This window comes from Pithys albifrons, chromosome 5, assembly GCF_047495875.1.
Source record: "Pithys albifrons albifrons isolate INPA30051 chromosome 5, PitAlb_v1, whole genome shotgun sequence".
In the NCBI taxonomy this organism is placed as follows: Eukaryota; Metazoa; Chordata; class Aves; order Passeriformes; family Thamnophilidae; genus Pithys; species Pithys albifrons.
Genome location: NC_092462.1, coordinates 18,387,427 through 18,403,423, shown reverse-complemented (window position 1 = coordinate 18,403,423; position 15,997 = coordinate 18,387,427). Strand labels below are relative to the sequence as shown.

The 15,997-nt window shown below is 43.4% G+C and overlaps 1 protein-coding gene across 13 annotated transcripts in view; it reads right to left on the bottom strand.

Annotated features, from left to right (window-relative positions):
• ADGRL3 (adhesion G protein-coupled receptor L3) overlaps positions 1 to 15,997 on the bottom strand; it is a 513,478-nt gene that overhangs the window by 91,420 nt on the left and 406,061 nt on the right. For 11 of the 13 annotated variants that reach the window (XM_071555824.1, XM_071555826.1, XM_071555815.1 and 8 more), the window contains 4 exons: positions 15,629 to 15,934; positions 13,451 to 13,554; positions 3,795 to 3,980; positions 465 to 503 (listed from right to left, as the gene is read on the bottom strand). In XM_071555824.1, coding sequence (XP_071411925.1) covers positions 465 to 503; positions 3,795 to 3,980; positions 13,451 to 13,554; positions 15,629 to 15,934 — 635 coding nt within the window. The remainder of the gene's footprint in view (positions 1 to 464; positions 504 to 3,794; positions 3,981 to 13,450; positions 13,555 to 15,628; positions 15,935 to 15,997) is intronic. The other 2 variants (XM_071555819.1, XM_071555823.1) reach the window with 1 other exon arrangement.

Here is a 15,997-nt window from a genome sequence, read left to right as displayed (position 1 = left end):
TCCCTCGTGCCAAGTGTTGCCATTTTGAATTGTTTCTAAATTTGAAAGTGTAAGAGGAGAAGAAAGAAAACTAAGGAAATGCAGGTGGCTTTTACATGAGTGACACGCTGTAAGCAAAATCCAGCTGGTCTAGAGACACCTCCGTGAGCAGCAGCTTCGCATTCTTTACTTCCACATATCTATACTGTCTTGCTTATTCAGATGGCTAGATGAGCCTTTTCAGATCTCTCCTGTGGTTTTTTTTCCACTTTCTTGTTCAGACATTTTGTCCCAAATTTTTGTCAAGTCTGAGAGCAATGTGGTAGGTGGGGTGAGGTGAAAAATTACATTATTATCCTGTAACCTTAACCTTAGAACTTGCTGCCACAAAGGTGGTAGTAATTAGATTATTCACAGAGACAAGACTCACTTCACAGTCATTCACTCAAACAACTGGACATGTGTATTAAAAACACAAGAAATACCTGGACATAGGCCCTGCAAGAGCGCTCCCTTTTCTGAAGCTGAGTCCATAAAGAGAGCAGATTAAAGACGAAATAGAAAAAACAAGTTAGTGACAGAACAAGGGAAAATAATTGAAGAAAATGCCTATGAAATAAACCCTCATTTCTCTCTTAAACAGGTTTTGAAAACGAACCAAACCAAAGGAGTGACTGTGAGTTAGGCAGCAGTGGAAAACTGGAAGGACTGGTTCCTGAAATATGGGTTAGTCCTTTTTCAGTGAAGTAAAGCACAGACTGGCAACTTTGCAAGAGCAGCTGTTAGATGGTAGAAGACACTGAAGTCTAGTAGAGATACTCAAGAGATGATGTTTTCATTGCAGCTTGGAGATCACACATGACATTTTCACGTCAAACAAGGCTGAAGAGAATGAGGCTGATGGTTATTTACATAAGAGGAATGTGGGCTCTGCAGTTGGACAGTGCTGATGGCTCAGTAAAAGCTTCAGATGAGCAGGACCAATTCCAGGGAGCACAATGTGTGCAGGACTGCATCCTGATACAGGAAGGACCTGTATGGACCCATCCTGACAGACCTGCTCAGGTCTCCGTCTCAAGACAAAACCTGTAACATTGCTGCCTCACTGCTGTGGGCTTGGGCAAAGCCAGCTCAGGTACATATCTGGTGAAACAACATATTGCATTGAAGGAGAGAGCATTGCCCAGGCTCCTGATAGTGTAAGGGCAACTGAAGAGGACATATCAGTGAAATGGGAATTCAGTTTAATATTTCCAGTTGAGGCCATTCTTTCCCCTTTGGATTAATCTACTTCTCCAGGGATACATTAACCATTCCTTTTATGCCAAGTTGTGTTTTCTATTGTAATTCCTGGGCCTAAGTGCTTTATATGCTGAATAGCTTTTCCACAAAGAATCCCACTTTTTATATAGGACCCATTTTTAGCACTGTACTTTGATGTGCACTTGCATTCCTCCTGCCTGATAACTGCACTTCAATGTATCATGAATTCAAACAGGTACCTCTTCACCTCCATGGGACTTTGCAAGCATTCTGCAGCTGTGAGCTTGAGTTGGTGAGCTCTGCATCACTGCAATGAAACTTTGCAAAACCAGGCTGCTCAGAGCCACTAGCTTGGCTGGGTTTGTTTTTGCTGATGTGCCTGGTTGGAAATTGCACATCAATAGAGATTCAGGGCAACTTGTACTCTCAACACATAGCAGTGCAATCCCATTAGTACGGCTGAGAGCCAAATTTGTCCCCAAGAGTTTTGAGGCTCTGAAATAAACAAAATACACTCAGGTATCATGTAAGGCCTAATTTCAATTTCTAATTTATCAATTTGTAACAGTAGAAATCTTCCTCTGGGTAAATCTGGCCAGTGCAAAGACTTTACAAAAACAAATGGAGATCAAAGAAAGCCTTGCTGAAAATTACAGTGCTATCCACTCAGGGGTCTTCCCAGTCTGCAATGGAACAATTATTACCTTAATTAAGCCTGATCCAGTGGAAGGCATAAAGCTTTTAGTGACAGGAAAGTGGTTCCTGAAAGATGATGGCTTTTAAAAACTCTGATTATGACAGTTAATTTCAATTCATTGTATATCAGCTTGTAAAAAACCCCACCAGTACAAAACAGCACAGGTGATTACTTTTGGATCCCCAGCCCATTTCCTTTAATGTTTAAAAGAATATTTAATGGCTAGTGCTTACTTTATTTCTTCTTTCTGACTAAATAGCACTAAAAAAAAGTCTTTGCAAATTACTTTCTTCCTTCTTTTTTTTAAATACTCTTGATCAGTGAAGGAGAAAATGGAGCAGTAACTCTGCTGCCTTTTGTTTGCCCAATACTACTTCCAAGTTGAATTCATGCATTCTTAAATGAACACGAGCAGTTGCTCTTCTAAAGAATTAAGTGGGGAATGAGAGCAAGTAAATTACTGAGCCTGTCATTTGGATCACTGACTCGTATCGCTGTTTTGCAGGACTCCACGTGGTCCAGAATTTTAATGTGGAATGCAATTGATTTGTACGAGTTGCTTGTGCAAAGCTGATGGCAGGGGGAAGAAACCTGCAACGGGGACCCCAGGAGTGACAGCTGAGCAAAGAAGCTCTGCCTTGTCCAAGTCCTCCCCTCCCCTCTGTAACTCATACCCTTCCCCAGGATACAACTCCATTTCATGTAATTGAAACAAATATTGTGAGGTGAGATGTAAAAAAGTGGAAAATATGTGCTTGCAAAGCTGCAGTGACAAAATGTTGGGTGTGGCTGGGACACATTCAGAAGAGCAAAGAGACTACAGCCATGAAACCTGTTAGTAGGTGACATTAATTGTTGGTTTTACCTGACATTGTCAGACATTATAATCATGTCAACAAAGAACTGTGGTATGATTATAACAAATAATGTTATGCTGATGTAACAGTTAATAAAATTATTACCTAAATTGTTAAAAAATAGCTCGAAGCAGCATTAATTAAAAGCATTGGGATAACTCAATTCACAGCACATGCAAAGCACATGAGATGTAGGACTTCAGTTCCCATGCGACTGAAATCTTAAACAATCCCAAAGCCCTTTGCATTTAAAATAGCATCAGTCTGCAATAATAACTTACAAGAAAAAAAGACAATGTTACTTCTCTGAAAAGCATTTATCTTCATAAGACATAGAAGAAATTTTGTGTTTAGCTGGGATAATTTATTCCCTCTATAACTTTGTGACCAAGTTCTGTTCACACTTACATGGGTACCAGAACTATCAGAGTCTGATATGCAGCTGGGACCAAAATTCTGTGTCTTCTTTTAAGTGGGTGGCCAATATAACCGTATGCTGATAACCAGGCCCAGACAATTTCCTGTCAGGATCCTAGATAAGTCCTATCCCATATGTTTATATGAGACTCAGTGATGAAGAGGGCCTTTGATTAAGGAAACTCTCAACTTTAAATGTGTTCCTACAGACTCCACAGCTCATATTTCCTCCCACAACTGGCAACTCCTAGCACCTTTACCGCTATGTAGCAATTACACTTACTTTCGGAAATGACAAAAGTACTAATAATTCTTCGTAAACTGGGGCACAGAAACCACACTGTTGTCATGCAATAAGGTGCTTCTGGGTTAAGTCATGGTTTGTCACTAGAAAGGCCCTCTACTACTAAAGCATCATAAAAACTTGATGGCAAATGTGATGGTGTCTTATGTGACTTTTGTAAAAGTATCTCCAGCGTAAATGAATGTTTCTGTCTATCTCTGTTTATATTCATGCATAGAAGTGTTCATTTGACCTTCACATCAGCCTCCTGTCTCTTCCTGAGCCCCTTTGTTTTTACCTTATTTAAGCTGCGTGCAGCACTGTCCTTCCCGCCCGGAGTCAGGTTTCGGAGCTGCACGTCGAGCAAGTTCACCAGCTGGACCATGGCAGACACAGAGTACGCGATGTCACCAGCGTACAAGTGGTTTTTTGTGTGCTCTGCGAGCTCCCGGGCAATGTTGGCAGCCATCTCCCCCGACTTCATCTGCAATTGAGAAAGCAGAAGAAAAGGTTGTCCTTGGCTGTTAATGTGATGTTAATGCAGACCCTTCCAACCCCACAGTGTTAAGCAAGTCAACTCCCCTGAAGAAGAAGAAGAAAAGAGATGAAGAAGAAGAGAAGAAAAAGAATTTTCCAAGAAGTAAACTACAGCAAAGGTCTTCATCATTTGCTTGGGAACAGTGTTTTGAGTGTAGTTCTAAATGTGTTTTTTCCTGCTATGGTCAACCATGCTTCAATAATTTCTTCTCCCAGGGCACTGTTTTCCATGGGATGCCCGTGCTAAGGATGGCTTTAATTAGCTGTCCCATTGCCTTACCTATGCCACTTGAAAAAAAACCCAAACCATGTATACAGTCTTTCCTGTCAAGGAAGAGCAGTTTCTGATTCCAGAAGGTTATCTGATGATAAGTGAAGAGATGATTTTTGTTATAATTCCTGCACAAAAATGTTCCTTAGAAAAGGAACAGAAATAAGTGATATAATCCAGATCAACCGGAGAAAAAAGTTCACAATTCCTATTTTATGGATTTAATAATCAGGTGCTAATTTATCACTCAGTATTTGCACGCAGGAGATGTGCTTCTTTACCACACAGGCCATTACACCTCGAATGGGGCTAGTGACTCTCAGCACATATAAAAGCATACTAACTCAGGAGCAAAAGGCTTAAGGCTTCAAGCAGAGGCCCACCGTAAGGGAAAACCCAGCAGGTTGTTCAGCTGAATCTTCTATTAGAAGACTTTTATCATGTAGTTGTCACAAAATTCACAAATCACCTGCAGAGAAATTCACTGTGTAATTATTTGGGAAACTCTCACTTTTTCCCCCTGTGGCTTTCCTTGCTCTTCTTTTTTTGCTCACCCTGTCTGGTACCCATTTCCTCTTCTATGCCGTGAGAATTTGGGACAGGGAAGCTGGTCCCATCTCCTTTTTATGACCAGCCCATTACAAAAATACTATAGCAAGATGCTGGTCTTATTTTTATATACCAGATTGTGATCTGGAATGCATATTCATGTGGAATATGCCCGGGACAAGGAGAAATTACACAGGATGACACTTAAATGAAGTTCCTACTTCTCAGTCAGGCTCAATGACCAGCTCTCCTGGGTTCTTCATATGAATTTTCAATTGTCTTATCTCCTAAGAGCTACAAATCAGATATTTCTCTTGTTCCCTGAATTTCTGGTGCTTATTATAAAAGCAAGATTCTAGGGAAAGATTATAGGCTGAGCTTCTACTTCTCTGTAAATCAATTAGCTGAGTTATAAATGAGTAACTTACTTCCATCAATTTGACAGCAACAGCCCATCTGATTTAATGAAATCTAACTGAAAATGTTCATGCGCTCATCTTCAAGGAATTAAAGCACATGATGATATGGAGAAGATAAATAAAAGAGATAATATGTTGTTCTTCCCATTAGAGCAATGATAACATATACTCAAAGACTGAATTATTTCTTCCTTGTTACACAGAAGACCAATCCCATAGAAACCAGATCCTATTCTTAGAGCTGCCTGGTCTCCTAAACAGCTGAAGAAAGCCACACATCAGCACAGAGGCTGAATCTTGACCTCTTCTGTCGGCTCTCAGAACTTTAAAGAATGACTGCATCAAATCCCTTTACATAAAGAAATCAATTTTAACATTTTCCTGCAGTTCACTGATGGAGCTTAGCATGTATCATGACACATTGTGCTTCTGTAAGCTTTGCAGAAAACTGCAGGAATTCAAGACTTTTTTTAAAAATATATTAGAAAAAAACCAACCCAAAACATTACCCAATACCTGATGCTCACATTTTCTCTGGGACCACACACCTATGCAAACTGGCACACTCAGATAAAATTGCTCAGCTGCTACAAAGGCAAACACAAGAGTTTTCTTTCCCTGCAGGCTGCTGTTGTTCCTGGCTGTCTGCAAAAGTGGTGTGGGCTGGTCACTAATAAACCTTTTTCCTTTTCTCTTGGGTTGACCCTAAAAACTGCCAATCTGAGGGAGTCTAGTGTGTGACCAAATCAACAACACAAAAAAGAGATAACAAAGGCAGCCAGGGTCAAAGCTCATAATCTGTAAATTCCTGGTACACAGAAGTATTTACCCAAACTTACTCACAGACCCAGGTTTCCTGAAAACACAGGGATGTGCCATTTGCCATTGACAATGGTTTTGGTTGACAGGTAATGAAGCTACTTCCTAGTATGGACAATTCCAAACCTATACGTTGGCATATAGAAAATGTAGCTATAAGTCACTACAGCAGTGCTGAGGCTCTCTTTCCATTCTGGCTGCATGCATGAGAGGAGTGTCCAAAATGATGGCTGTGTGACATACTAATGCTAATTTCCCCAATTCTTTTGAGCATTTTCCTCCGAATTTGAAGTGTCTCTTATGCAATCCTGTTAAACCCAACTTCAGTTATCAGTCCCAAATGTTGGCTGAATCTTCCAGAGCTAAGATCTGGTCTCTTATAACCACACAACTGAGCCTCTTTTTTGGGCTAATTCTACATAATGCTCAGCAAAGCTTACTGTTACCCAAGAGAATGTTTTGCTAATGTACTTCCCTTATACAAAGCACTTCTCCACATCTTCCTTTTCATTACTGCTGCATAAAAAACAAGCTCTTCATTGAGTTATTTCTTCCAAAATGTGTAATACTCTAAGCCAAATGCTAACATAGTTATATAGGAACATGGGAACAACCCTTAGATGTTCTTCAGGGGTCAGGCTGTCATTGAGAGGTAAGCAAGAAGTATGGAAAAAATGTGCAAGTAACTGACCTTTCTACTGGGAGGCTCAAAAACAATAAAGGGAATCAAAAATAATATATCTCTCTAAGATTTGAGACTAGTTCTTAACATTTTCTGTCTTGATTGTGAAAAAATTAAAGCTAAAACCCAAAAAGGATTCTGGGATAAAAGAATACATTCTGCTCAAAGCAAATTGAGTTTCTGGGTTTTTTTGGCCAATTTTTTTCCTTTTATAAATTGAGTCAATCTAGTCTTGGAATGTTAATTTGAATGTGAGAAAAAATGTTTCTTGTCAATAATGCCAACACACAAAACACAGTTTTATCGTTCTGCCAAAAATTTCGCTCCTCTTTTCCATTTGGGCATAATGGCAGGATTCAGGTCAGATTTACAAATGATCACTGGCACATCTGAAATCCCTCTGTGTAACATTGTGCTAATATTTTCCAAGTTTGTATCACTATCTTGCAACTTCTTATGACTGAAAAGATTGTGAAATAATAGTTGTTGGAGAGGACATATATTCCTGCCTGTTTCATATACGTCAACAAACAGAAGCTGGGAGTTTTGTCTGTAAAGATGAAAAAAGACTCTCCTGCAGCAGCACTCGCTGTTTCAGTCCTACTTGTCTCAGAGGGAACCAACCGCAGAAAAGGACAGCAGAATCAAAATGAGAGAATTGCAAAAAATATCTATTTAGGAAAGAAAATTAGGAAGAAAGAAGAAAGATACTGGGAAGGGAGTGAATGTGCTAAAACAACAGCAGTTATAAGGCCTCAGTAGTCTGAGGCTGACTGATATGAAAAAGGTGGTATGAATGAACTAGGATTGTTAAGAACAGTGACATACAGATGGACTGGCCAGTTGGAAATGCGACGTATTTGATGCTGTTTTCTGAAGAGACAAACATCTGACAGGTTTCATCAGGCACCATTAGTCAGGTAGCAAGGCTGTAATGGGCTGTGGGGTAACTTCTGACATTGCAAAGATCTCATGGCTTTTTTCTTTCCCTGGCAGGAATTTCAATGTACCTATGTGCACTCACTGGTTTGGTTTTTTTTTTTTTAATCACAGAATCAACGAGAATGGAAAAGACCTCAGAGATCATCAAATCCCACCTATTAACAAACACTACCATGCCAATTAGACCATGGCACCAAGTGCCACATCCAGTCTTTCCTTAAACACCTCCAGGGATGGTGACTCCACCACTTTCCTGGGCAGCCCACTCCAAAGTCCAATCACCCTTTCTGTGAAGAAATTTCTCTTAAGTCCACCATAAACCTCCACTGGCAAAGCTAAAATCTACGTCCTCTCATCCCGTTGATGGTTGTCTGGGAGAAGCTGCTGACCTCCACCAAGCTACAACCTTCTTTCAGGTAGCTGTAGTGTGATAAGGTCTCCCCTTGAGCCTCCTTCTCCCCAGGCTAAACAAGCCCAGCTTCCTCAGCCGCTTCTCATTAGACTTGTGTTCCAGACCCTTCACCAGCTTCTTTGCCCTTCTTTGGACTTGCTTCTTCACCTCAAGGTCTTTCTGAGTATAGAGATAAAATCACTTCCCTAGCCCTGCTGCCCACACTATTCCTGATGCCATTGGCCTTCTTAGCCACCTGGCTACACTGATGACTCATGTTCAGCTGCTGTTGACCAGCACCCCAGGTCCTTTTTTTGCTGGGCCACTTTCCAACCACTCTGCCCCCAGTCTGTAGCTCAGGGTTACTGTGGCCAAAATGCAGGATCCAGAATCTGGTCTTGTTGAACCCCATACTGCTGGTCTCAGCCCAGCTATCCAGCCTGTCCAGATTCCTCTACAGAGCCTTCCTATCCTCCAGAAAACCACAGGCTTTAATAATACACCAGTCATGGCATCTGCTCCATCCAGCACATGATGGCACTCTGGAAACAGACTGTCAAAAGCAACTTGGATGAAGGATTTCATCATGGTGTTATCAAGACTACAACTTCACCCTTGGGCCTGGACATGATGATGTGATGTTCTAAACAAAACCTCACTCTCCCTGCAATACATACTCAAGCAGATGTACAAGACCCAAGGAAGATACTATTGAACCCTAAGGTTCATCTGCTGTGAGTACAGAATCTAGGCTGCTCAGGAGGACATAGGTGGCACATGCTTTACAGATCGAGTGTTTGTGTGCATTTGTGAAGGACACAAAGCTTCCTGTTTTGCTACAAAAGAGGCCTCCTGTCTTTCAGAGGCTTGCAGCTGAGCATAGCAGTGCCTGTCCTCCCAGGCAGCACACACAACTGAAACCTGCAGCAAGGATGAGATGTTTTCAGGCAAGCCACACCCTGCACTAAGGATGGTGCTGATGAAAGCAAGAAGCAAAGCAAACAGGCTGAGATTGAATGTCTGACCTCATGATCAGGACGATGCAATGTATCCAAAGCTGACCTTTTTGCTTCCTGTTACTGCTTGACTCTAGAAATAACCCAGGTAGCAGTGCATAATTCAATCACACTGGCAAGTTTATTCTCCTGCTACCTTACGAGGGCATGGTAGGCACCAACAATAAAGTTAAAGTAAATGTCAGGAGGCCAATGAATTGCTGAAGCGAACATTTGTTCTGATCTTCCATCAAGCACAATAACTCTAATGGAAGCTAAGAAATGGCTGTAAAACCTAATACCATGATGCAAGCAGGCAAACACCCAATCTACAGTCTGAGCACAGCAGGAGAAAGAAAAGAAGTAATAATCCTGGCTTCACTACAGAGATACGAAAGCAAGCACAGCATTTCCCTATCATCCTTTCTGGCTTGGCTGAAATCCTTCCAGGGGACCCATCACCCTTCTTCCTGAGCAGTTTTGACTCAGCAGGTGACAAAAGAGATTTTCGGGAGACAAAGCAGATTAGAAATGAAGACATGCTGAGCAGGTATGAACCCTGGCTATCAAAAAAATATTTCTACCCATTTTGTCAGCTGTGCTGCAGCTGCAGTGGGATGGGTGGCCAGTCAGGACCCAGGAAAGCTGAGGTTGCAGGAGAGCTATGTTGCAGGATGTGAGCACCCTTGTCCTCATGGCACAGCTGGCTTACTGCTTCCTCAAGCTGCCCCCATAGCAGCAGGAAAATAAGTTGGCTTGGCTTAGAGGAGGGAGGCTCCTTTTTCATCTTTAGAGAGGTGCTAGATCAGGGGACTGAGTGCACCCTCTATCGGTTTGCAGGGGACCCTAAATTGGGCAGGTATATTGCTCTGCTGGAGGCTAGGAAGGCTCTGCAGAGGGATCTGGACAGGCTGGATCAATGGGACAAGGCTGACTGTATGAGATTCAGTAAGACCAAGTACCTAGTCCTGCACTTGGGTCACAACAATCCCATACAGTGCTACAAGCTTGGGAAAGACTGGCTGGGAAGCAACCAAGAAAAGGATCTGAGATTGAGAGCCGGCTGAATGTGACCCAACAGTGTGCCCAGGTGGCTAAGAAGGCCAATGGTATTCTGGTCTGTATCAGAAATAGTGTGGCCAGCAGGACTAGGGCAGTCATTCTTCACCTGTACTTGGCACTGGTGAGGCTGCACCTTGAGTGCACTACAGAAAGACATTGAGGTGCTGGAGTGAGTCCAGAGAATGGCAATGAAATTGGTGACAGGGCTGCAGCACAAGTCTGATGAAGGGCAGCTCAGGAAGCTGGGGGTGTTTAGCGTGGAGGACCTTATCACTCTCTACAACTACTTGAAAGAAGGTAGTAGAAGGAGGGTGTCTCTTCTCCTTGGTAACAAATAATGGGACAAGAAGAAACCACCTGAAGTTGCACCAGGAAAGGTTTATATTGGATATTAGGAAAAATTCCTTCACTGAAAAGGTGGTCAAACATTGGAACAGGCTGCCCAGAGAAGTGGTTCAGTCACTGTCCCTGAAGGAATTTAAAAGACATGCACCTTGACACTTAGAAATATGGTTTAGTGCTGGCAAATGGTTGGACTCAATGATCTTAAGAGTTCTTTTCCAACCTAAATGATTCACTGAATGCAAACCCTAACACAAACCCCTAGGCAAGACAGGCAAGGCTTTCCCCTCAAAAGTCACTCCTGGAAAATCTTGATGCTTTGTAGTAAGTCTCCATAGAGGCTGGATCGCATAACCCAAGATCCCAGTGAATTCCCACTCAGGCAAAAAGAGGTACAAGGTAATTTGGTAGATTCCTCAAGCCTTTCTATGAACTGGTGGAAAGTTTCCAAAGCTGAACACAACTAAATTCCTTCAGGAAAGAAAAAACAAAATCCAGACCCAATTGTCATCTGCTGGGCATTTCTGAAAACCTGGCTGTTCAATTTTAGCCTGCTATGAGAGTGAGTAACAAATTAAATGGACCTCATTTGTTACGCAAATGATAGCTAGGGTTTCAAATAAAATAAGCCTAACCTTGATGGAGATTTCATCAGTGTAGGCTATTATTTCCCTCTGCTAATAGCTAACGGCCTAGTCATCTTCACCAAGCAGCAAGAGGTCTCTCAGCTGCCTGGGTGAATTATGGCTGGAGTAAGTAACATTAACCCCTCCAGGATAAGTACGTAGGTCATAAAACAAGAGCTGCACAGCTGCTAATGCCAGCAAAGGCAGTCTTTATTAACAGGCTAGCTGAGCGTATGGCAGGAGAGATTCCCACCTCCTGCACAGGACAGAAGGACCACAGGCTTTGTGATGGCTGCGCTGTATCACAGCACCCCACACTGGCTGACGTCTTCCCTGCCTTTGGGGAGGGACAGGCAAAACACAGATGAAGTGAGATAAGGATGATCAGGGGCATACATGCGATTCATAGGTTGTTGAGCCTCAGCTGAGACAAGGGCAGGGAGGAGAATGTCAGAGTCTTAACTGTGGTGACCTCATCCTGCTCACTAGTGACTCTCCAAGAGTGCAGTGTTGTCACTAGTGGGGTTCCGCAGGGCTTCATCTTAGGCCCTGTTCTCTTCAACATCTTAAATGACTCGGATGCAGGACTGGAAGGGATACTAAGCAAGTTTGCACATAACACAAAACTCAGAGGAACTGCTGATTCCCTCAGAGGGACCTCGATAAATTAGGGGACTGGGCCCTCACCAACCGTATGAAGTTCAAAAAGCGAAAGTGCCGGATTCTGCACCTGGGATGGGGCAGCCCTGGATGCATGTAGAGACTGGGGAATGAGATGCTGGAAAGCACTGCCATGGAAAGGGGCCTTCAGGTCCTGGTGGATGGCAAGTTGAATATGAATCAGCAGTGCCCTGGCAGCCAGGAGGGCCAACCGTGTCCTGGGGGGCATCAGGCACAGCATCGCCAGCTAGTCAAGGGAGGAAATTGTCCTGCTCTGCTCTTCACTGAGACAGCCTCACTTTGAATATTGTGTGCAGTTTTGAGTGCCACAATATAAGAAAGATATTAAGCTCTTAGAGAGTGCCCAAAGGAGGGCAATGAAGATGGTGAAGGGCCTTGAGGGGAAGCCGTATGAGGAGTGGCTCAGGGCACTTGGTCTGTTCAGCCTGGAGAAGAGGAGACTGAGAGGAGACCTCACTGCAGCTACAACTTCCTCATGAGAGGAAGTGGAGAACCAGGCACTGATCTCTTCTCTGTGGTGACCAGTGACAGGACCCAAGGGAATGGCCTGAAGTTGTGGCAGGGGAGGTTTAGGCTGGATATTAGAAAAAGGTTCTTCATCCAGAGGGTGTTTATACACTGGAACAGGCTCCCTAGGGAAGCGGTCACAGCACCAAGGCTGACATAGCTGAAGAAGCATTTGGACAATACTCTCAGGCACATGGTGTGACTCTTGGGGCTAATCCTGTGCAGGTACATGAGTTGGGCCCCATGATTCCTATGGGTCCCTTCCAACTCAGCATGTTCTGTGATTCTGTTGCTATCGTGCAGCAGCACAGCTAACTTGCAATGCTGGGATTTGCTTGCTCTGGCTAAAGGAGTGAATAAATCCCCACAAATTGCCATAATAAAGATTCAGCCTACAGACTCTGCGGTGTAAACACACATCTGGTCTCTGTTTGTAATGAAATCAGCTGAAAGCACCACTGTGCATTAATAACAAAAACGCTCAACATATTGCTACCAAATAAGCTCTGCTTGTCTTGAACTTCTGTTGTCACATGTTAATGCACTTTTAACACTGATAAATGATGAAGTGCTAGAAAACATTCATCAAGGGACTTAAGAGTCAAGAGATATGCATTACTGTGGCATTGCTTTTTATTCCATCAGTTCTTTTATAATTTGGGCAGCAGTTAAAAACAGAAAGTCAGAGGCACAATGCAAACATTTCACATTGAGCCTGCCTGTCTTTGGTAAAGATTTCTTAACTACAGGGCTTATCCTGTGCTTGTGTGACATGAAAAAATCCTGGAGGATGCGTGAAAGGGAGTTCCCTTTTGCAACAAGTTGGTCTTTTCTGTATGTCCACCCACCTCCTCCCCCCTCTTCCTCCTTTTCTTGTCACAAACAAGAAATACATTCTCTCTAATTCCACTCTCCAGTCCCTCTCCTTTGCCTTCCCTTACCCTCTTTGTGTTAATTTCCATAAGACACTCACAGTCTTGCTTTCTCCTTGCAATTCTTAGCTACTATGCATGGCTCATGCTCCGTGTGTGACTGTTGATCCCTTTGGGTTCCTCATATGAAAAAAAATAGGGAACAGAGGAAGGTCATTCTGTAGGCTCAGAGTGGTCAACACATGGGGGAGGGTTTTACCTTTTGAGTGATGTGGTTGATCCAGGGTGAGGAGCAGTTGCTAAGATCAGGTCCTTGGGGCTCCCAGATACCATCTGGTGCAAGACACCGGAAAGTTGCAACACCTGTAATAGGAAAGCTGCTGTGTTCAATGTTATTGGTTCCATTTTGCCCCCAGCACACCATGGCACAGGCTTCGTTTCAGAATCACAGACACCTCACAAATCCTGGGAGCTTAGTAGTGCTCAGGTCCTGTAGGACACTTCTGAGTCATCTCAGTGTCCTAGTGTCCCATCATCTTGGTGCTTAGGGGCCCTAAGACAGAAAAGACCCACGAGGTAGTGCAGGAATACTATTTCCAGTTTGCCAAGCAGAGATGACAAAGGACTTTGCCTTAGGCCAGGCAGGAAAGCTGCCAGGTACTAAAAAATCAAAACTTAGATTTCAAACACTGAGTCAGCAGCTTGAGTGCTCTGCCCCACTGCTAGTGACTTAGGATCAGACTCTGTGCCTTGACTTCCGTGTCGCTTCATGAAGATTTTATACCTCTGAATCATCATTACACCATTTGGGTGGCTACACACAAAAGTTTGAATGCTGTAAATGCCAAGATGTAATGCTGGCCTTTACTGTCAACCCCCAGTTGTCAGGAGGAACTTTACAGGAAAGAGCTGTTTGGAAAGAGCAGCCCAATCCCTGCTACTAAAGACAGCAAAGTGCCTCACACCCTTCCAGACAAAGAGAAATGAATCTGAAAAGGTGCAGTTAAAGATCTTTAAAAAGCAAGAAAAACTTTACACATAAAGACTGCATCCTATAAAGTGCTCTGCCCCTGCAGAACTGAACTCTTCAGCAGAGGTGTGAAATACAAGCTGGTCTGATGGTAGCTCCAATTAAAACCAGTGAGAGTTTGCTCATGCCTTCAAGGGGAGTTGAAAGAGACCCACTGCTAATACACCACAGATTTTAAAAAGTTGCATGAAGCACTGAAATTAGAGATGGGAAAGGCTTATGGCCATCCCCTGTCAATAAGTTGGGTTATTTTATTTTCCTTAGCTATTTTCATCCAGTCCTTAGCTCTTGTGCTTGGGAAAGGGTACCCTGCATACAGACTTCGTTTTCCTTTTTCATATTTTCTTTCTTTTTCACAGCTTTGGTTCAGAATACCCTTTCCCCTCTCTGGAAACCACATGATATTTTTTACATAAATTTTACGAAGTAGGGCTGGGAAAGACAGCAAAAATGTTCTCTACCTATTCTCACCACTGATGCCTTTCCATGCCACTCATAATTTAAGTATATATTTTATCAGTCTGCCCTCACCAAATTTAAGAGAGAGTCAATATTCATATATACAAATGTGAATGGCTGTCTAGAAGTAGAGAATTAAGAGTCTTCTCTGCCAGCCAGATCCCTTCAGCCCTTATTTTCAGGCAATTTCCTCCATTTTTAAGATTTCTTCTTTGAAAGCAAGTTTTTGGGGCTGGACACCATGACTAGCATGGAATATAAATACTTTTAGAAAACTGCATTTGTTAAAACACCGCAAACTGAACCATATGCCAAAACCCCATCCTTCATTTGATTGTGTTTTCAACTGAACAGAAAATTTCCAAAATCAACAATTTTCAAGAAAACAACTGGGAAAAGAATAGAAGAAAAGGAGCAAAATCCAACAAGCAATAAACCATTTTGAAAGATTTGGCTTTGTTTCCCTGCTACTTTCCCAGCTGATCACACTGGATGTTGGCTGCAGTTTGAAAAATCACTCACACTCATTCAGGAGCTTCAAAAAACAAGTTTTGTCAATTTCCTCCCCCATCCTCTGTCTGTCTCAAAGCAAAGCATTAGCTATCAACACATCAGTCAGTGAGTTCAGGAGCTACAAATACAGGCAAAACCAGGGTAACAGGGGCATCATACATAACTTCTGGAGGCAGAGGATCTTACAGCACATCAAGCACTACCCCACAAGGTCTTTAGTACTTGTACTCTCCTTTGGCCAGATGCTAAAAATCCTGCACAATGTGCTCAGCATCTTGAGGCTCCATCCCCGGCAAGCTGCTTGCCTAACCTTACCATGGTAATGCAGACCTGACAGAAGGCGTCAGCGTGCTCCACTGGTGCAAGCTGCACACTCATAATATGCCATGGGCAAGTGGAGATGGCTTGCTGTGTCTTCCTGCCCCCTTGACTCACCTATGGAGCCCATGGGACATGGCTGCTTTGCCACCTGGCCCTGCCGAGTCCGAGACCACATGATATCACGGGCTTCCATGGGGTCGCAGCTCTCTGCACCGGCTGACGGCAGCTGGGAAGAGGCGGGTGGGAGGTGAGTGGTCATTTCGTCAGGGACGTCGGCCATGGGCGATGGTGTGCTGGTGCTCCTGTTCCTCCTGCCCGATGCCGAGGTGGTGGTGGGGCGGCCGGTGGTGCTGGTGGCCATCCGTGCTGTGGTGCTGGCAGTGGTGCTCCCTGGGCCCAGAGCTCCAGAGGTCGATACTCCTGAAACAAAGGCAGAGCTGTTTAAAGAGAGGAAGGAAAAAGCGCTCAAGCCTAGATCCTGAG